This window comes from Salvia miltiorrhiza, chromosome 2 (assembly GCF_028751815.1).
Source record: "Salvia miltiorrhiza cultivar Shanhuang (shh) chromosome 2, IMPLAD_Smil_shh, whole genome shotgun sequence".
NCBI classification, from domain to species: domain Eukaryota; kingdom Viridiplantae; phylum Streptophyta; class Magnoliopsida; order Lamiales; family Lamiaceae; genus Salvia; species Salvia miltiorrhiza.
This window is the reverse complement of record NC_080388.1, coordinates 61,854,181-61,876,433: the sequence shown is the minus strand read 5'-3', so window position 1 is coordinate 61,876,433 and position 22,253 is coordinate 61,854,181. Positions and strand designations below refer to the sequence as shown.

Here is a 22,253-nt window from a genome sequence, read left to right as displayed (position 1 = left end):
GTTAATTTAATTTTGCTTTTTCTGATAAAAAAAAAAAAACTTATCTAAAGGGTAATATAGTGTAAAATATGTGAACTCTTATTTAATACTATTATAAACTTTGCGATTCACATAAAAATTTAACGATGGAAACCATTATGTCGATAATTCTTCGGCCTTAATGACGTACTACTATTTATATTAATATTTTTAAAAACTCTATCGTTGAATGTCGTTAATAAATATTGCTTGTAATTATGCAATTTATGGAATTATCGGTCAATTGTGTTGGCATAATAATATGTAATACTATTATAATTTGAATGTTTAGGAAAAATAATAAATTTTCAACGACGAAAAATTAAATAAATATGACGGACCAAAAATTAATGATTTCTTTAAAAGTAAAGAAGGGAATATTTAAAATATAAATATTAAACAATAGTCAATGAGGACATTAATTGGTCTTTATCTGGTCGTGTCTTTTAACAACACCTATTTTCTGTTGCGAGTCTGTCGTGAGTTTCAATGACGAAAAGCTTCTTCAGTCGTCCAATAAGAATACGATGAAGGATGTTGCAGTGACAATGTGTTGTTAATTCTGTAGTTAAGTTCAATTATCACGGAAAATCTTTCTCTAAAGATGAAAATTTACCATTGTTAATAGCACACTTTTTTTATACTCCTTACGTCCCTCAAACATCTTCCTCTTTTTTCATTTTGGTCCGTTCCCAAAACATCTTCTTAATTTAATTTTGGAATTCCCATTTATTATTATTCTTACAATTTTCATGTTTTATGGGACTCATTCTTCACTAATTAAATATACAATTTATTAAAATTTGTGCAATATTTTTTTTAGAAATATGTTTGAGAGACGAAGAAAATAGTAAATAATAGCGTAAAATTATTATTCACAAAAGAAACAAATTAAGTCAAATATAATGGAGCAATTAGTTTTTTGGTTATATCGTCGCATGACTAGATTTTTTTTCTCGGTAATACTATTCAAATTTCCAAATAAAATAATAATGCACTACATATCACCAGTCTCTAAAATCGGATAAACACAATGCATCAACAATGTTCGAGAAATTGTTTGATTTTTTTAAGGTTTTATTAATGTATCCCAACTTTCAGATGAAATTTGTGGCTGGTACCAAGATCATATTAAAAAATAGAAGAACTAATGTGCAGATAAATTGTAGAAAAAGCGGTATAATTATTTTAAATCATGGATAATGAATTTTATTTTCGATTGTGCTCCAATCATTTTATTAAGAAGATATTAAATTCAAACTTCTACTTTCTCAATTCTTTACGTTGCCGATTTCACTGATGTCAATATTTAAGTGCCAAATCGGATTAAAATATTGACACGAAAACAAATAATAATAATAATAATAATAATAATAATAATAATAATAATAATAATAATAATCATAATAATAATAATCATAATAATAATAATAATAATAATAATAATAATAATAATAATAATAATAATTTCTTCTTATGAGAGATTGATTGTGGTGTATATATACAAATAGGCGTCTACTACTTATCGGATGTTTCGAGTAAGAATGATAGTAGATTCCTTTTGAGTTTAGCCTGTTAAAATTAATTTCAAAATATTTATAAAAGGTCTAAACAGTTTTGACTTTTGCCTTTCAAACTTGACCTACCAGGCCTTTATTTTTTTCTTATTCTAGTTTTCTTTATTGCGATGTTCGATGTTGCATTGAGCGAAGCCAATAAAGAAAGGAAAAAGCGAAACTGTTTTTAAAGACACATAATATACCATCAATAATTAAAGATTATATAGATCTTGTTGAACCTATAAGGTTTAGAAACATAAGCAGTTGGTCTTAAATTTCTTGAAATATTTTAAAGACAGTTTTCCAGTTTTGTCAGAATTTGCCACTTGAGAATCTGAGATCCAGTATCCTTCCTAAATTTGATATTTCAGTTTCAATTTCTTTTTTATTTTTAATTTCATATGCTCTAATTTAATTTTATATTTATTAATTAAAGTTTATTTCACCTAATATTAATATTACTATAATTTAATTTCATTTTTATGAGTTATGAATTCATTATTAGAATTGCTATACATTTTTTTGTGAACTCCAGTTCTTTGCCATAATGATTCATAATATTACAATAAATTTTATTTAATAATAGTGAGACACATGAGAATCTGCCATGTTGTCATCCCTTGTGCCAGTTACTCGAATATTTGAAAAATGCATAAAAATTAACCCCTTTGGGGTCAAATTACAATTAAAAAAAATTAAAAAAGAAGAACAATTACAGAAATTCAACCCCATCCCTCATAAAACATCTAGGACAGGTAATTATATCTCTACAACTCTCTCTCTCTCTCTCTCTCTCTCTCTCTACATCAACAAGTCTCACTAATGTCTTAGCAAGGACACCTTCTTCCACTCCACCAAGCGTCTTAGGAAGTGCATAACCTGTCAAAAATATGGTATGATGTTAACATGCACTCTAATCCCAACAAAAAAATAATACTCCATCTTAAAACCAAAGAAAAAAAAGAAAGATAATTTGTTGCTTGCCTCGGTTGGTTCTTGCAAAGAGTAGGACGCATTTGTTTGTTTGGGCGTTTTGGATACTAGGATTCCTAGTCCTTGACCCCTCTTTCGCAAAACCTGAAAACAAGAGTGAGTGAATGGGTGAAAGTAATTAATAAAAATTAAGGTAGCGAGGTGATGGTGATTACTTTGAAGGCATCTTCATCGGTTGTGTCATCGCCTATATAGATGGGCAACACATGATGATGAGTGGAGTCATGGTAGCCTAATGATTCCAACAAGAACTCCACCGCATTGCCCTTGTCCCATTTTATAGTTGGACGAATCTCGAATACTTTTCTACCATGGCTCACCCTTAGCTGCGGGTACTCCTTCATCACCACCTTCACTTGATCCGCCAACTCCACCCATCTCTTCTCCTCTACGCACCGGTAGTGAACCGACAGACAGAATCTGTTGTGCTCCACATTTGCTCCAGGAATCTGCTTCACTTGCTCTATCAATCCTCTGTATACCTCCTCGATTATAGGCAGAAATTCCCTTGCAGGCTGGCACAGCACACTTTCATTTCCCTGCACATATATATTACACACATTCAATATAACAGCATAACTCCTAAATATATATATCTTCATTTTTCGGCACTCACTTTTCTTTGTGACCTGTGCCCTTTTGATGGCGCCTTGATGTCCATTCCATGGCTGCCGGCGTACGAGAGCTCCGACAATTGCACGAAATCGTACACCTTCAAAGTAGAAAAAATAATTAAATTAAACAAAGTTTTTCAAGAATGTAGAATTTGATCTATCATGAATAGAATTAAAATGTACCTTAGCTCTGCACCTCCCGCTAACAATGGCGGTCGGGAACAATTTCGCCACGTCTCTCACAGCTTCTCTCATCTGAAAAAAGGGACAGTATATTAATTTAATTGAGTTGAATTTGATGACATAATTGTAGAGCGTGACGAACCTCGGTGGTGATGAAGGCGCGGTCGGGGTCGGGGACGATGGGGGAGAGGGTGCCGTCGTAGTCCAAGAACACTACGATCTGCTTTCCCTTGGCGGCGCTCGCGATCTCGTCGAACATGCTGAGGGCCGACGGGTGCTCAAGCTGCGCGCACGTGCGTCAGCCACGCCCATTTATATATACATATAAAAAAAGAAGAAGCAAGAATTGAATTACTTACGTTCCAAGAGGCATGGTCGTCGGCATCGGAGGGCCTCCTGGTGGGCGAGGAGGCCCTCATGGAGTCGAGCAAGGCATTGATCCTTGCCGCCTTGGCATTCTTGAAGAGCTTCTTCAATGGAAACCGGTTTCCCTTGGCTGGGAAAACGGGCATTGCCACGCCGAACCCCATCGGAATGCCCGATTTCGCGTCGGGGATCACCATTTTCTGGTTCGTCATTCACAAGCCTGCTTCTGTTCCACAAAAACCTGCATTCCTTATTTATAGTTAAAAACTTGTGACACATAAATAAACAAAGACTTTTAGCCCGGCAATCAAGTTAATTAATTATATACAGCTCAAGCGGTAAATTACCAGGAAAATATGTGGAAGTTTTGGTTGAAAATGGGGTGCAAAAACTTGGGAACAAGAGGAGGAATGCTGCCTTCTAGATTTGGATTTTTCTCTTCTGCAGAGCAAGAAAAATTGTGGGAGAAGTGAGACAACAAATCACAAGTGACAAAGGGAAGATGGGGTGTGATCAATTTATAAGTAACTTGGAACCACTATGAGACCAAGTATCCCAACTTTTCTTTACCACCTTTTTTTATTATTTATTTATTTATTATAGTATTTGTGTGCGCGGCCCCACAATATTACAAATAATGTTACATTTTTTATTCTCCTATTATTCTGTACCGATGATATTACGATTCGATACGTGTCGTATAAGGACATGTGCATGTAAAGTCAGGCATCGTTCAGGGCTGAAGGTTGAAATAGGCCTAATAAAATTACTCACTTGTAATATTGAAAAAAAAATTGACATGCTTTATATATATAAGGGAGGCCTACGGTATGAACACTTCTTAACATATAAAATAAAAACTACCTAAAATGTATGAATTCTATGTAGAACACATATGAATTCGTTGTGTGAATGTATGAATTGCGAAAAATAATTTTTTTGTTACCTATAGAATTCGAACTCAAGACCATGAATTCATCCAACAAGGTGATGAATCAACTGTAGATCTTGATGATCTAAGGATTAAAAATGATTCATATTTTATACTCTAAAAGATGTTTTTATTTTAACCCACCCCTATATATATAAGGGTGTTGATTTGCTGAAAATTTCAAGCAATGGCTTCTTCGAGCACATCGTACGCTTGATTTTCTTTTTCTTTTTTTTGATTTTTTTTTCTCTGCTTGTGCCACTGATATCAAGTTGAATATATGAAATTTGAGAGACATAAGAGAGAAAATGTAAAGTATCTGGGGTTCTTTGTGTTGCTTTTTCTCTTTTTATGTATTTAGCAATTTTAGTTTAGGGTGAATGTATATACACAGTAAAGATTGGACCTAATTAATGAAGTCAAATCAAAAATTCAATATCGATCAGTTGATTCAGTTCCAAAGAATGTAAAGATGATAAATAAAGTGGGATCCAATGTAAATGTAATTTTGGGGTGGGGAATTTATTCTCATGTCACATATATCATTTTTTTTTTTTTGACTTGATGTCACATATATCATTAAATCCGTAATATACGCAATCTAAATTAATACCCACTAAATGCAAGAAGGTTGGATCCCATTTTAAATTGCTACTTTCCTCCTTAATTTTTTTTTTCTACAGATTTTCTGAATATACATTTTGGTTTAAAAGGTTCTTATAATAGTTTGGGTAAAAAAGAAACCAAAAGTAAGTATTGTACTATTAATTAATCTTTAAATTATTGTTGTAATTCAATGGTGTAAGTTGTAACTATTAAGTGCCTGCACAGTTCCCAGATTCCATAATCTTTTGAAAGATACATTAAATGAAAAAAAAAAACAAAGAGACTTTGATGTAAAGGGGACTGTGCGAGATAACAATAATTAATTAGTTGAATAAAATGAAATTGGCGATAGTACAAAAAATCATTGGGTTATTGCACTTCAAGAGAGGAATTATTGGATTATATTTTTAACTAATTAAGTATTTTGGTGGACTGCCCACTTCATTTCCCAGATTAATTATGAGTGTCTTCGACATTAGCAAAGATATTGAATCACATCAAACATAAATAATTAAATAAAACAGGGACATTGATTTTTATTTTATTAATTATTCTGTAGTATAGTTTTCCTTTTCTCATTTTTTATATAATTATATTTTGCATGAACTATTGATGTACTCGGCATATAAAAGGATATAAAACATCATCACGGTTCCTTCAAAAAAGAAAAAAAGAAAAAAAAAAAAAAACATCATCACGGTTGACTGAGTTTAATTGATTTGATTAATAATGTTATTAAACTATTGAAGATTTTAATTCTTTTGATTAATAATATAATTCAACCTAAAAAATAGAACCATTGGTTTTGTTGGATCTACTACATATATTTTAATTTACTGAGTTTTGAAAGGTAGGAAAAGTGTCAAATCTTTTTATTCTTGAAAAAAATAAGAAGAAGAAGATGGGGTTAGATCCATTGTTTTGCATTAGTGAGAATTATCCAAGTCAATTTGGGAATCATTGATGAAAGAAAGTTAATTATAATTCTAAAAAAGTAGAGGAAATAATTATAATTTCTAAGTGAAAGTGCAATATGACCGTACGTGTGTTTCTATTTTTTTTTCTTTCTTTCTGATGTGTGGTGTCTAATATTTTCAAACTCATAATTATTGTTACCGGGTATCTAAAATACACAAAAATCTTCATTAATTTATACTATTATCATGGTTTTATACTTTACTCATTTCGAATAAATTATATAGTCAATTATATTTTTCATATGTCCCAAGTATTGAAGCTACTTTACGCAATCTTTTACAAACATATTCCCTATTTAACGTTTTTTTTTTTTGTCAATAAAAGAGAAGATATATTAAAGGCAAACGAAAAAAGAAGGTGGTACCAGAGGTACACAATTACAGCAGATCCAGTTTGAAGTCCTTAGAGCACCACAAAGGGAATGAAATAATTGTATCCACCATGTGAAAAATGGAATTCCGACTCCACATCCTACCTTTAATTTCATGTGAAACTTTTTGAATCTCTCAGACCTTTCCTTGGAACCTGCTCTCATTCCTACATCTCCACAGAATCCAGATCGTATCAATCCACAAAGCTTTCAAGAATTTCTGACATCTCTTTCCTTTGCCACTATAGATGAAAGATGAGAAGTGTTGAGATAAACCTTTTGGTTTTGCTGTCTTGATGTTGTTCCATTGCTGCAGATTGTTCCACACTTATTTCCTATTTAATGTTGAAAGTTAAATTAAATTATGAGGCACTTTCCCGTGCAATCGGTTGCACCGTGCAACTGATTTTTGAATGACACTACTTCAACATAGTTTGTTGAAGTAGTGTCATTCAAAAAAGTTCAAATGTCATTTCCTGAATGAAGTAGTGTCATTTTGAAAATCAGTTGTACGGTACAACCGGTTGCATAGGAGTATTTGTGTTAAGTTATAGTAGTAAGAATTTACATTAGTTGAGAAAAACTAATGTAGGAAGTCACTTGCATAATTTTTTTATTTTCAATACAAATTTTAATACTTGAAAAAATAAAATAAAATATATAATTGAGACAAGTATGGTGTAGATCCAATTCAATATAACCTAAAAACACTACAAACAAATCACAATCTTGGATCTTTGACAGAATACCGTCGATGTAGAATTGGAAGTCACAAAATTCACTTACGACGGAAATATGCCTCTGTTGCAAGTGTTATAATAGATTTAACGACATTATCTCTGTCACAAAAAATACACAACAAAGGTGATCGTCCGACCATATTTACGACAAACTTTACAACAACATTTTTCCTCTCAATTTATGATATCATTATATATCTATTGTAAAAATGGTCTGGCGGACGGTGGTCCGTGGCGACGTGTGCGTCGGAAATTCTGTAGTAAGTTCATTTTCAATTTATTTATTAGGGACGAAATTTGAGATGGAATTTATGTAGCAAGTTTATTTTCGATTTTACATTTTTTTGTAAGTTTCTACACATACAATTCTATATTGCGCCAAAAAAAAACATTTCATACATGTACAATAGTTTAATATTAAGTGTAAGAAATAAAAGTGGATTGCATAATAATGGAATAGAGTATGTAGCAATAATGTAAGTGAAATATTAAAATCCCACAAGTCATGATATACAAATGTTGTGTATAGGATGTTCGGGTGTGCAGTCATTTGTTGGAATTCTTGCATCGATCGTTGCTTAAACGCACCTGAGTCTCCACTCTAGAGTAAACCATATATAGCTTATAAGTAAAACAATCTTAATATCAGGACCTCACCTAACATTACATCCCATATATCTCTCATCCATCACTATTTCATTCATGTTTGTCAGAACATTGCTTTGTTCAGATAGCCCTGCACCTTAGACGCCAGATCAACGTTTTTGGTACATAATAATTATACTGCTATTGCATAATAAACTTACTTAAATATACTGCTATTTTTATTTATTTATTTTGAACACAAATATATTCAATCTTATATTCCAATAGTCCACTTATATATTCCTTAATTGTGCTACTCATTTTTGGTGGACAAGTGTTTTTAAGGGGTTTATTGGACAATTTTGAAATACACATTGCTACGCTCTAATGGTTACAACAGAATCTAAATTATGATTTTAATATACAGAATCTCATTTTAAACTTTTAATACTTCAACAAAATCTATGGGTAAGAGAAATTAAACCGTGTTCTTCAAGAATCTGTAATTCCGAAACGTGTTAGATGAATATTGGAAGTAAGAATATTCTATAAAATTGGAATTAACATGCTATAATTCAAATTATTTTTTACAATTTTCTCAATTAGATGATACTAATTTAAAAGTATTTTGTAGAATTTTATTTCAATTAACATGCTACATAGATGTCTCACAATATAGTGGAAGAGCAATAATCCAATTAAAAGAATAGGGGTCACAGTATTGACGTATCACGGACGAATTACCATTCCCTTCATCCACGAAAATAAGGTATAATTTTTCATATTCGTCCGTTCACGAAAATATTTATAAAATCTGTGTCACCCTGCCTTAGATCTTATTTTGGTGAACAGATGGAGTATTTAAGTCATATTATAAACAACACATGTAACCGAAGTTGCACGATATGAATAATTCACATTCAACAAAGACCATTTAATCAAAGCATGGCCTATTGGCCTTATATTGCTAAAATTCTAGCCCGTGCACTATCAATTAAATGGACAGAAATGAATTCTATTTGCATGAGAATCATAGTATTTAGTAGTACTAAATTTTACAGCTACTTCACATGCATGTTTGCAGCCACGCTTTAATAAAACTAACAACTTCAACCAAACCTGTTGTCTGAAAAACCAGCAGCGCTCTCTACATTTGACACTTCTAAATCATTCTTTATTTGATCCTTTTTGTCAATTTCTTGCCTGTCTGATTTTCATTTGAGTCAGCAAAACACATAAGAATTTGAGTCTTTTTAAATTAACCAATTAGTTGAGAATCAAATTCTCTTATTAGGCCTTAACCACTTCTTTGTTATTGTTTGTTTCGAAAGCTGAAACCTTTTGACAAATGGAAAGTGTGATTGGAATGTTTTGAACCTTTTATATATTAATATATTTTTTGGGATCCCATTTTCTGGTTCACGCATTTATATAATACTATGTAAATTTGAGAATTGTGGATGTCCATGTTATGCTTTACGATGATTAATTGTATAGTATTTATATTATATATTAGGGTTGATCAGGTGAAGTGAAATGGGTGATACTAATTACAATTAACATTATATTTGCATTTTGCATATTTCCAAAAGTTGAAATTAAAACATAGCTGGGATAATTGGGATTTTTTTTAATGTGTAAAATTAGTGGTGAATTGGTGAACATTGTTAACTTCAAGGTGACCATTCTATATATAGCACTGACAGTATTTATTATTGAATTAATTTACCTGAAAAGTTTATAGCAGTAATTCAGTTCTGAAGATGATATTTTGATATGAAATTTTTTTACTTGTGGTTATGGTTTTTATTAAGCTACTCGTAGTGTTTGTTTACAAATGCCTTTTGGATAGTTCAACTTAAAAAACACTAACAAGATTTAAGTTTACGAAATTATAACTAATACTAGTATATAAGAACACCATTTGGTTTTATGAGCCCTTGGTGATTTAATGATGAAATGAAATTTTATGAAAAAGAAAAAAGTCAACCTAAGAAATCCAATAGAGCACAAGCGTAAATAAAAGGTAGGGCCTCATTAAAACCCTCAAGAGGAGGGAAAAAGAGTACCCATCTAGCAAAAGCAACCAAAAGAACGAGCGGAATTGGGATTCCTTCGAGAACTCCAGCCTAATCATCGCCCCTAAAAAATCCCGGCTCAAAGCGAACAAAAAAGAACAAGAAAAATCAGCGCACAAAAAACACAAAGCCAAACAAAAAGCAAAACCATCGCAGCCTGAAGACAAACAAAATATCTCAACGCCAAGAGCAGGAGACCGAGAGGCCCTCGCTCTCGCGGAGCTCTTGGTGATTTAGAGGGTGTTTGGCTGAGCTTATAATTAAGCTCTTCAAAACAGCTTATAAGCTGTTTATGAGCTTATAAGTTCTTTCAAAGTGTTGCTCCTAAACAGCTTATAAGTACCCAAAAAATAAGTTTATCTACCCCAACTTATTTTTTTATAATCTTATATGCACTAATCATTTTTTAAAATATTTTTCAACTATAATTTATTATTTTTATCATAAATCATTCAAGTTTATTTCTCTTCGATTTTCTATTTCTAACAAAAAAATTCTCTCTCTAGCTTATAAGCTCAATTATCCAAACACTTTGACAACTTATAAGTTCTTAAGAAACTACAACTTATAAGCTCTTGAAACATCTTATAAATTATTGGAGCTTATAAGCTCTTTAAAATAAACTTAGTCAAACACCCTCTTAATGAAATGCACAAAAGTATGATGAACAGATTATGAATTTGAATTTTACCAATATAATATAATGATAGGTAGAATTTGTCGATCGCATCCACATTTGGGGTTTTCTCCTTCTCGCCATAATAAATAAATGAAAAAAAGTAAAGTAAATAATTTAATTTGTGATTTAAAAAAAAGTTAGTAGAATTATAATGTGAGAATAATACTAATTCATTGTATTGGAGTGGAATCACAAAACACCAAAGTCATTCCACTATTCCATGCACGTGAATGACGAAATATAGCATGGAAATGTATTATATTTTCAAGTTTTGATTATTCGATATTCCAACTATCGTACGTGTTAATGTCAGCAAATATAGTAAAAATGTAAATATGATCATTTGTTTATAAAATGCCAATAATATATATATATATATATATATATATATTTGATAATTCAGAAAAATCCTTTTGATAATTAATTAAGTCACTTTCCTAAAAAAATAAATTAAAGGAAAATATTGCTTCTACGTATTTAAAAATAAAAGGTTGTAATACGTGGCAATGAGCTGTCTAATAGGACGAGGGTTATTGGTATTTTTCCATTGCCAATAATGTCAATTTCAGAATCCATGCATGAATTAGAAGAAAAGAGAATTCGAAGTTGCTACACAAACACATGTCAGAAGGCAGTGTGATTTTCATTTTACTTTTCTATTATATAATCTCATTTTACTTTTCTAGTATATCATGCTTCGTTTTATTCTTTATTCATCGTATTATAAGATATATATATATATATATATATATATATATATAGGGGGCGGTTATTCAATAAACCACCCTTATTTTAAGAATTACGAACCAGCAAAAATGCATGAATTTTATGTATAACACGCATGAATAAACTGTATAAAGGCATGAATTGCGAAAAATAATTTTTTGCTACCTTTGAGATTCGAACTCAAGACCATGAATTTATCCAACAAGGTGATGAATCAACCGTAGATCTTGATGATCTAAGGGCTGAAAATGGTTCCTAATTTATATTTTAAGAAGCGTTCTTATTTTAGTCTTCCCCTATATATATATATATATATATATAATTAATCGTATGATAATGCTAATTTATTTAGGGTTAATTGCTGGAAATAACATAATATTTATTTGAATTCACAATTTTTACACGATTTTTGCAATAACAATATATACTATACACCAGGTTTTTATTATTTTGGAATTAGCATTCCTAATTTTTTAAATTAAAATTATGTCGTTTAATCAGTAAAACAACATCATTTTAAGGTACACGTTAGACAAACTTTATTAAAAAATGACGATGTGAAAATTATAAATTATTATATATTAATTTAAGATAATTACGAGACTCGATTCACTCTAAATAATTCGATATACTTTCAATGAAGAGATATTTATCATAGCACAAAATATTACTCCTAGTATCTTACAATATACTATAGTTATATAATTGTAGAACTAGAAAACGCCAAATGATTCTTAAAACATATTTTTAAATACAAAATGACAGAAGTATCGAACTTGTTTTTGGGGGAAAAAAATGATTAGTTTTTAATTATTAAAGTATTATAACCGACATTAGAATTATTATTAAAAATAATACTCCATAGTTAACTTGGAATTCTCCCACGACATTCAGATTCGTTACCATAAAATAAGCAAATAATCTGATAAAGCTAGAGTCAAAAAGAAAGTTAGGCAAATTAAAAGATGCGAGGTTGATGAAGGTGTGAATCTTTGAATAGAAGATTGGCAAAAGGATGAAATGATTTGAATACTGCCAGCTGAAACCTAACTTAGCTATAAATAGGACATATATTAGTAAATATGCTTTCACTTAAAAATTATTAAGCTCGTTTAGTCTTGACCAGACTCAATAAAGTGTTGACGGGAGAAAAGATTAAAAAATTAAGCTCGAGTAACACTTTTAAATTACAATGAAATTCACACTTAATTTCTACTTAGACATGAAAGTATTTGAAACTGTCTTCAAGATCTAATATTTTTATTTAAATGACGTTCTTTTGACTTGTGATTCTAATATTGTTTGCACTAGTTAAAATAGTTATTTTGGGAGGTGGTCTTGGGTACACCCGGATATTGTACCGTACAACCGGGTTATATATATCTTCACTTAAATTTTAACCCGCATCTTGAATTGAACCCATATCCTGATCCAACCCATATAAATAATTACGGATCAACCCGGTTGTACGGTACACCCAAGTGTACCCAAGATTTTGTGCTATTTTGGAAGGGGGGAATTCTAATGTCTTCATGTTTGATAAAGAAATATTATACTCATGAAAGTAAAACTTTATATTTAGTTATACATTGGGTAAAAATGTCAAACAAATACATTACAAGGTTACAATATTATGCAACGTTCATCGTATGGCACGATCATAATAGTTCTTATTAATTAGTCTATTTTAAAATTTTAAACTCTGGCTCAACTAGGGCTGTATACGAATCGAGCCGAGCCGAATTACTCCAGGCTCGGGCTCTGTTCGTGAAGATTTGGTTCGGCTTGAGCTCGAATTCGAGCCTAAAAATGAGCTCGAGCTCGGCTCGCTTATATAATACCAAGCTCGAATTTGGTTTGAATTCGGCTCGTTAATTATTCGTTTATCTCGAGCTCGGCTCGAATTATCTATATATTAAGGTTTCATTAAAATAAAAAAAATTATATTTGTTCATATATTACAAGACTATTTATGAATCATAATTTATAAGTTATTTTTAACAAATAGATAATTTATCAAATTATCTATATATTAAGGTTTCATTAAAATAAAAAAATTATATTTGTTCATATATTACAAGACTATTTATGAATCATAATTTATAAGTTATTTTTAACAAATAGATAATTTATCAAGTTAGTAGTAATTTTTTTTTAATTGAGTATTATTTTTATTATTTAAAAAATATTTAACAAATAAAATATATAAAATTATTATTTAATGAACCTATTCGTGAGCCTATCCGTGAACATATTCGTGAACCTATTCGTAAGCCTATTCGCAAACATATTCGCGAATAGGCTCGCGAATAGGTTCGAGCCGAACATGTTCGCGAGCTCACGAGCCGAACATGCACAGGCTCGAGTTCGGCTTGATAATTTTATCGAGCTCGGATTCGGCTCGTTTAGAATACGAACGAATTTCGAATGAGTTTTTTTCGAGTCGAGCCCCGAATAGTTCGCGAGCGGCTTGATTCGTTTACACCCCTATGCTCAACCTCAAATAAATATCAAGGTAAATTAATTTTATATATATATATATATATATATATATATATATATATATAGGGTTGAGTTCAACAGAGAATTATCTTTTTCGAGAGAACGAACAAATCTATATATTTTACGAACAGATCAACATAAGTAATGAACAGACGTATTTAGTAAAAATATAGAAAAACTCGCCACCAGCAGGATTCGAACTCGGGGCAAATTGTTGTTCATGCGGTACATTGATCTGTTCATTAAAATTATAAATCTGTTCGTTTTTATTTTACGAATTCTCTATTCTCCACAATATTTAGTTTCTATGTTGAACCCTTCTATATATATATATATATACACACACCACCAATACAACAGAAAAAACTACCGAAAAGAAAAAGGGCCCATTGAGATGGAGAGAAACGCAGACGAAATGTGGGCCCACCCACTTAGTATTATGACATTGATATGATTCATCTGGGCCCACTAAGTATGGTTAAGGCCCATATTTGCTCGACCCACTTTTGCCACCACGCCCCACCAAACAAATTAACATACCTTTTTTGCCAACCCCTCTCCACCATCTCAATAATCTTTTATATTTTAATCTAAATCCTCTTTTTATGGGAGAAAAAACCCACTTCCGCTATTTAAGATCTCGCTCTTGCAAATATTACAAGAATAGTAAATTACATTTCAAATAGTAGTTATAATAAAGTAATAAACTCGACCTAAAAATCATTAGGGAAATTCAAACTTAGAAACTTTTAGCTTTACAAATTTCACTCCGCCATTATGCAAATGATTGCAAATCCTTCTTTGATTTAGTTAAAATTTCAATATAGGTATATTATAGCTCTAAGAGTAGCACAAGGGAATTTTTAGTGGCATAATTGAGAATAACTTTGCTTGTAGTAGCATATTAAATAATGTAATAAGAACCAGTATTTTTGTTTTATTTATTTGAATAAAGAAGATCTGATTGGATATTTGTGGTATTTTATGATTACATTTAGGTTTCATTTAGCATGCGGTATGAGATAACCTGTTATATGTTTGACTTTAATGTCTTTTACTATATATCATATTAATATCATATTTGGTAGAATGCATTAAAATATTTGTAAAATATAATATATTGTTTGGTATGATGTGTTAAGATTATACAAAGTTAATAATAGTTATAATTAAGATTTGTATTATGTATGGTATACAAAATCCCTTAAATCAGTATAATATTTGAGGACACTTTTAATTTATAAAGGATCGTGTGTTTCGTATTATTTCTTACCAAACAAGATATTAGGGTGTCATATGTATATTATACACCCTAATCACTCGTACCAAATGAGTCCTTAGTTGATTTACAAACACCTTTTTAAATACAAGTTAAGAACTCATAAATTTTTGTGAAACATTCCCCTCCGTCCACAATAAAATTGTCTAAATTTTCTTTTCAGGATGTTCACAAATTTTTTTTCTATTTTTGAACAATACTGCACCATTAATAATACCTCATTTACCCTTGATTTTTCACATTTTTATCATTCTCAATACAAATTAAAACAACACATTTTCACAGCTCTTAATACACTCAATAACATCGTCTTAAAATTCGTGTCACTTCCTTCTAAAAAGTAGTATATATAAAATTAAAAAATTTAAATTTGCGCTCCTTATGAGATTTGAATTCAACATCAAGAATTCATTTAATGAAGTGATGAATTCACAATAATTTTTCATGATAAGAATTAAAAATGATTCCCAATTTATATTTTAAACGGATACATTAGCTTGTACCATGGATAATTATAATATTCCCACCACGTTGTAAAGTTTGTACTTCGTCTAGTAGAATTCTTATATTATCTTCTTGCTCAATACGAGTTGAATTTGTAAGTCCGTCTTTTCACATATCTTGGAGACTAATAGACGTGATTGAAACTTTTAAATACAATAACAGAAAAATTATAAAACCGGCCTAAGCTGGCCTACACATTTAGTGCATCCATTGATTTAATTTGTTATGTAGTGAGAATATGATACTTAGTGCTTCGACTTTTATTACCTCTTTCTATTTTCGGCTAAGAGACACGTAACAATTTGAAAATCAAATGAAGAGTTTAGCATCAATCGAATAGTAATTATTGAGATGCTTTTGAAGGTGTACTTTTAGATGTTAGGAATATTTGGGCTATCAATTATTTGGCCACAATATTATTACCCAAATTGTAAAGTAGGTAGATTACTATGGTCATTATTACTTGAAGCCAAGTTGCAAAGATACTAGAGAATTCCAAAAGCAAAATAATTTAACTCCTTGTTAGAATGTGTATCATTATGTAATCATGACTGCATTTTCATCTTATACTTGCACTTTCTATATAAACTTTACAATTACATATTAATTTCAAGAATAGAGATGATAAGATTCCAATGTGATGTGATGCATGTGAATTGTATATGTTGTGGATTTAGATTTGACTCTTTAATAGATTTGCTCCATGTATAAGAATAGATCAAACTCAATCAAATGAAATGGAATCTAACAAGACTAATGAAAATCATCTTGTAGTCATCATGTATATTTAATATATAACATAATTGATGTTGTTTATGATTTCATAAGTTCATAATCCAGTTTGTATACTTTGGTGGAATTGTCAGAGCAGAGCTAACTCGCTAGAGCAGAGCGTAAAGTTTACTCTTGTGGAGTTGACAGAGTAGAGATAATTCCAGAGCCAGAGTGTGAAGTCTGCTCTGGTGGAGTCTTCAGAGTCAGAGCTAACTCCGGAAGCCAGAGTCAGAGTTAACCTTTCAGAGTCAGAGTTCAGGTTCAGAGCTGCATGGTCTGGGCAGAGTCAGAGTAGCCAAGGCATATCAGAGTCAGAGTAGCCAAGGCAGAGTCAACACTCCAGAGTCAGAGTCAAAATTCATTTTGCAGAGCTAGAAGTCAGATCTGTTTTGCATAACGGTTTTTTTATGTCTGTTTTGTTCGTTATTTTCAAAGCTAGCTATATAATGAGCAATTGAGTGTTTGATTCTCCAACACTTGTATCATATCAATAACAAAGAGCTCCGTTCTTGGTCCCGTGGATGTAGGATTTCAGCCCGAACCACGTAAATCTATGTGTTCATCGCAATTTCTTCGTCGATTTACTTTACAAGTGGCGCCGTCTGTGGAAATCTTGATCCACAACCGACGCAGAAATGTCGATGCCACGAATTGAAACCGAGAAGTTTACAAGGAAGAATGATTTTGGATTATGGCGCATCAAGATGCGCGCATTGTTGACCCAACAAGGTTTGGCGGCAACCCTGATGGGGGATGTTGAATCTTCATCATCGGCTGCAAGGGATACTGCGGCAGCTGCGGAGGCAGAGCTCAAGAAAGCAGAAATGCCTGAGAGAGCCCATAGTCTCATCATCCTATGCCTTGGTGATAATGTCTTGAGGGAGGTGGCCAGGGAGAAATCTGCAGCGGCGGTATGGGCAAAGTTGGAGGCGATTTACATGACAAAATCGCTTGCAAATCGGTTGTTCTTGAAGCAAAGGCTGTATTCCTATAGGATCTTGGATGGAAAACCGATTGATGATCAACTGGAGGCATTCAATAAGATCATTGATGATCTTGAGAATGTTGATGTTCGAATAGGAGATGAGGATCAAGCAATTATCCTACTCAATGCTCTCCCGAGTTCATATGATCAACTCAAGGATGCTATGTTGTATGGGAGAGAAAGTGACATCACTGTGGAGGAGGTTCAGTCTGCTCTGAAATCCAAAGAATTGCAGAAGGCGTCATCAACACCATCTCACAAGAAAGAGGCTGTTGGTGAGGGTTTGACTGTAAAGCAGAAAGGGGATAAGTTCAAGAAATCCAAGAACGAATTTAAGAAGGGTAAACAGGAGAAGGGAAACAAGAACTCTGATGATGATGATGATGTTCAAACTTGCTATCACTGGAAGAAACCTGGCCATTGGAAAAAGGGACTGCCACATTTGGAAAAAGAGCCAAAAGTAGTCCAACAGTACCAAGAAGCAGGAGCCCAAGGAGCAAGAGCAGTGTGACACTGCAGAGGCCTTGAATGTGATGCAAGGTGACTTGGATGATCAATGGATACTGGATTCAGGTGTTCTTTCCACATGTGTCCAGTTAGAAGTTGGTTTACTGATTTACAATTTCAATCGGAAGGGACAGTGGTTCTTGGGAACAACCAGACCTGTGAAATCAAAGGGAAATGGAGTATAAAGTTCAGACTGCATGATGGCACCATCAGGACTTTGATGGAAATTAGGTACATCCCTAGTTTGAAAAGGAATCTGATATCCCTTGGGTCTCTTAAAACGAAGGGGTATGAATGGAGATCTGTAAAGGGTGGAGTTGTTGTCACCAAAGACAACAAGGTTATCTTCAAGGGGATGAGGAGAAATGGTTTGTATTACCTTGAAGCCACAGCCATCACAAGGCAGTCTGACTCCATGAAGAAGGATGAATCAATCTTATGGCATAAAAGATTGGCTCATGTTGAAGAGAAGGGGCTCAACCAGTTGCTGAAGCAGAACAAGATCAGAAATTCTATTCCATTCAAGGTGGACATGTGTGAGTAGTGCATCTTAAGCAAAAGCAAGAGACTCCCATTTGATACAGGTAAACATACATCCAAAGCTCCTCTGGATTATGTTTACTCTGATTTGTGGGGACCAACACAAACTGAAAGTCTTGGAAAAGGGAGATATTACATGTCTATAATGGATGATTACTCGAGGAAGTTGTGGATTTTCATCTTGAAGGATAAAACTGAAGCACTAGAGAAATTCAAAGTGTGGTGTAATGAGGTGGAGACTGAAAAGGCAACCAAGGTGAAGTACTTGAGGACTGATAATGGTTTGGAATTTGTGTCCAAGGAGTTCAATGATTTCTGTTCTGAAAAGGGAATCCAGAGACACAAGACAGTCCCAGGAACTCCACAATAGAATGGGGTTGTTGAGAGGATTAATAGGACTATTCTGGAAAGGATAAGGTGTATGTTGTTTGACTCAGGACTGTCAAAGAGATTATGGGCAGAGGCTGTTGTCACTGCAACTTATTTGATCAACAAATCTCCTTCATCCGCAGTTGATTTCAGAATCCCAGATGAGCTCTGGTATGGCTCCACATCCAACTACTCACATTTGAAAACTTTTGGGTGCAGAGCATATATACATGTCAGACAAGAGAAGTTTGAACCAATGGCCTTGAAATGTGTGATGTTAGGGTACCCCAAGGGTGTGAAGGGGTATAAGTTGTGGTGCAATGAACCTGGAATTGGGAGAGTGTACATCAGCAGAGATGTGGTCTTTGATGAAGATCTCATGTCTTACAAAGTAGGATTTGATTCATAGAAAGAAAAAGAAGATGGTCTGATTCTGTTGGATGAATTACTTCATAGGAACTCTGCAGATTATGAATCAGGTGGAGCAACTGAAGTCTCTCAACAAGTTGCAGATGGTGGAGAGGTTGGGAGCAGCTCTGATAATCTGAGTTCATATCAACTAGCAAGGGACCGAGCAAGGAGGCAAGTCAAGCCACCTCAGAGATACAACCAAGCTGAGATGGTATACTTTGCTCTGAGCATTGCAGAGGAGCTAGAATACCAGGAGCCTAAATCCTATGCAGAGGCCATGAAGGGACCAGAGAGAGAGCAATGGCTTTTAGTTATGAAAGAGGAGATGAATTCTCTTGAAAGGAATGGTACCTGGATACTAGTGCCAAAGCCACTGAACAAGAAATTAGTAAGCTGCAAATGGATCTTCAAGAAGAAGATTGAGGTCATTGGGAAGGAGCAAACCAAGTACAAAGCAAGATTGGTGGCAAGAGGTTTCACTCAAAAGGAGAGAATTGATTACAATGAAGTTTTCTCACATGTGGTTAAGCATAATTCCATCAAAGTTATGATGTCGGTTGTTGCACAATTTGACATGGAGCTTGAGCAGATGGATGTTAAAACTGCCTTTCTACATGGAGAATTGGAGGAGAAGATTCATATGGTCCAGCCAGAAGGTTTTGTACATCCAGAGACAAGCAACAAGGTGTGTTTACTTCAGAAAAGTTTATATGGTCTCAAACAAAGTTCAAGGCAATGGTACAAAAGGTTTGATGAGCATATGGAGTTGATGGGATTCACAAAATCTGCATATGATAGTTGTGTTTACTTGAAGAAAATGAATGAAATTACTGTTGCATACTTGCTGTTGTATGTAGATGACATGTTAATAGCTAGCAAGGATAAGGCTGAAATCAAGGTAATCAAAGATGGTTTGAACCAAGAGTTTGAAATGAAAGACATTGGTGCAGCTAAGAGGATTCTTGGGATGGATATCATGAGAGATAGGAAGGCTGGAAAGTTATGGTTATGTCAAAAGGATTACATATTGAAGATGTTAAGGAAATTCAATATGCATGAATCAAATGCTGTTACAGTGCCCCTAACTGTTCATCTTCAACTCTCAGATACACAGAAGCCAAAGAATGATGCAGAGAGACATCAAATGGAGAAAATACCTTACTCAAATCTAGTGGGAAGCTTGATGTATACAATGGTCTGCACTAGGCCAGACATTGCACAAGCAGTAAGTGTTATGAGCAGGTATATGGTGGATCCTGGAAGAGAGCATTGGGAAACTCTCAAGAAGGTGCTGAGGTATCTAAAAGGCAGTGCAGATAGAGCTATATTGTTCCAGAGGAAGGGAGACATCAGCAAACTCTTTCTGATGGGATATACTGACTCTGACTATGCTGCTAATTTAGACAACATGAAATCTCAGTCAGGTTATATCTTTACACTCTTTGGATGATCAGCTGTTAGTTGGAAGTCCTCACTACAATCTGTAGTTGCACTATCAACCACTGAAGCAGAGTACATGGCTGCAACAGAAGCTGTTAAGGAAGCTGTGTGGCTCAAAGGCTTGGTGCATGATTTTGGCATTAAGGAAAGTTCTGTAGTTTTGAAGTGTGACAGTCAGAGTGCTTTGTATCTTATGAAGCATCAAACTTTTCATGAGAGATCTAAGCACATAGATGTCAGAATGCATTTCATAAGAGACATAGTTTATCAAGGATTGGTGAAGATGGAGAAAGTTGGAACAGAGGAGAATGCAGCTGATGCACTGACTAAGGCTTTGCCTACTGCTAAGTTTGAGCATTGTCTTGAGTTGGTAAATCTGCTGGTTGAAGTCTGATATAGACGGCGCATGGTCTGGGCAGAGTCTTCAGGTGGAGTCTTCAGAGTCAGAGTTAACCTTTCAGAGTTAGAGTTAAGGTTCAGAGCTGCATGGTCTGGGCAGAGTCAGAGTAGCCAAGGCATATCAGAGTCAGAGTAGCCAAGGCAGAGTCAACACTCCAGAGTCAGAGTCAAAATTCCTTTTGTAGAGCTAGAAGTCAAATCTGTTTTGCATAACGGTTTTTTGATGTCTGTTTTGTTCGTTATTTTCAAAGCTTGCTATATAATGAGCAATTGAGTATTTGATGCTCCAACACTTGTATCATTTGTAAATTCTCAGTTTGTGAATCAATAACAAAGAGCTCCGTTCTTGATCCCGTCGATGTAGGGTTTCAGCCCGAACCACATAAATCTCTGTGTTCATCGCAATTTCTTCGTCGATTTACTTTACAATTGACGTGGATGGTATTTGGGATCTATGGAGAGAAAGTTCATAATAAATTATAAAAGCTCATAAGGGCTTTTAACTGAACTCGGATAAAAAAAGATTACTTAAGATATGTTGTCAGATCACATCATTCCAACAAAATACAAGTGAAGATCTGAATTAGCGAAATTACCTCGAACATAAAGTACGATAGATCTAAAAAGTTGATTTTTCCCCTTAGCTTAGGTTGACCTATAAAAGGCGTGATTTTCGCTGTATTCGCATAAAATCAAAAAATATATAAATACTCTGAAAATAATAAATACAAGAGCAAGTTTAGTGTTTTAATATAGAGTAATGCTAAACAGCCACATTGTGGCTGCCCACAATTTACTTAAGTAGAAAATAATTTAATTTATTTAACTTATTTTTTAAAATAAAAATAAGATTTAGTCATTTTATCATATTCTCTATATTATAGTAATTTTTTTGCAATTTTTTGGTAACTTTTTTATTTTTATTAAAAAATAAATTAAAAATAAAAAATGCAAAAAAAAATTAAAAAAAATAAGTACAATATAGAGAATATAATAAAATAACTAAATTCTATTTTTATTAAAAAAAATAAATTAAATATATCAAAATTATCCTTATTATATTAGTGTGTGGGTGGCCACAATGTGGCTGCATAGATTTATTGTTTAATATAAGTCC

At 33.0% G+C, this 22,253-nt stretch overlaps 1 protein-coding gene across 2 annotated transcripts; it reads right to left on the bottom strand.

Moving 5' to 3' along the window:
- Window positions 1–2,206: 2,206 nt before the first annotated feature.
- On the bottom strand, window positions 2,207–4,240 carry LOC131010895 (probable trehalose-phosphate phosphatase 6). 2 transcript variants are annotated; one of them, XM_057938598.1, is made up of 8 exons: window positions 4,081–4,240; window positions 3,727–3,974; window positions 3,510–3,650; window positions 3,368–3,439; window positions 3,187–3,282; window positions 2,726–3,109; window positions 2,562–2,654; window positions 2,207–2,456 (listed from the first exon to the last, which is right to left on the bottom strand). In XM_057938598.1, the coding sequence occupies exons 2-8, from the start codon at window positions 3,943–3,945 to the stop codon at window positions 2,397–2,399; spliced, it is 1,065 nt and encodes a 354-aa protein (XP_057794581.1). In that variant the 5' UTR covers window positions 3,946–3,974; window positions 4,081–4,240; the 3' UTR covers window positions 2,207–2,396. The 2 variants fall into 2 exon arrangements, with proteins under 2 accessions (XP_057794581.1, XP_057794580.1); XM_057938597.1 differs by having other exon boundaries at window positions 2,207–2,654; window positions 4,081–4,234.
- Between the last annotated feature and the right edge of the window lie 18,013 nt (window positions 4,241–22,253).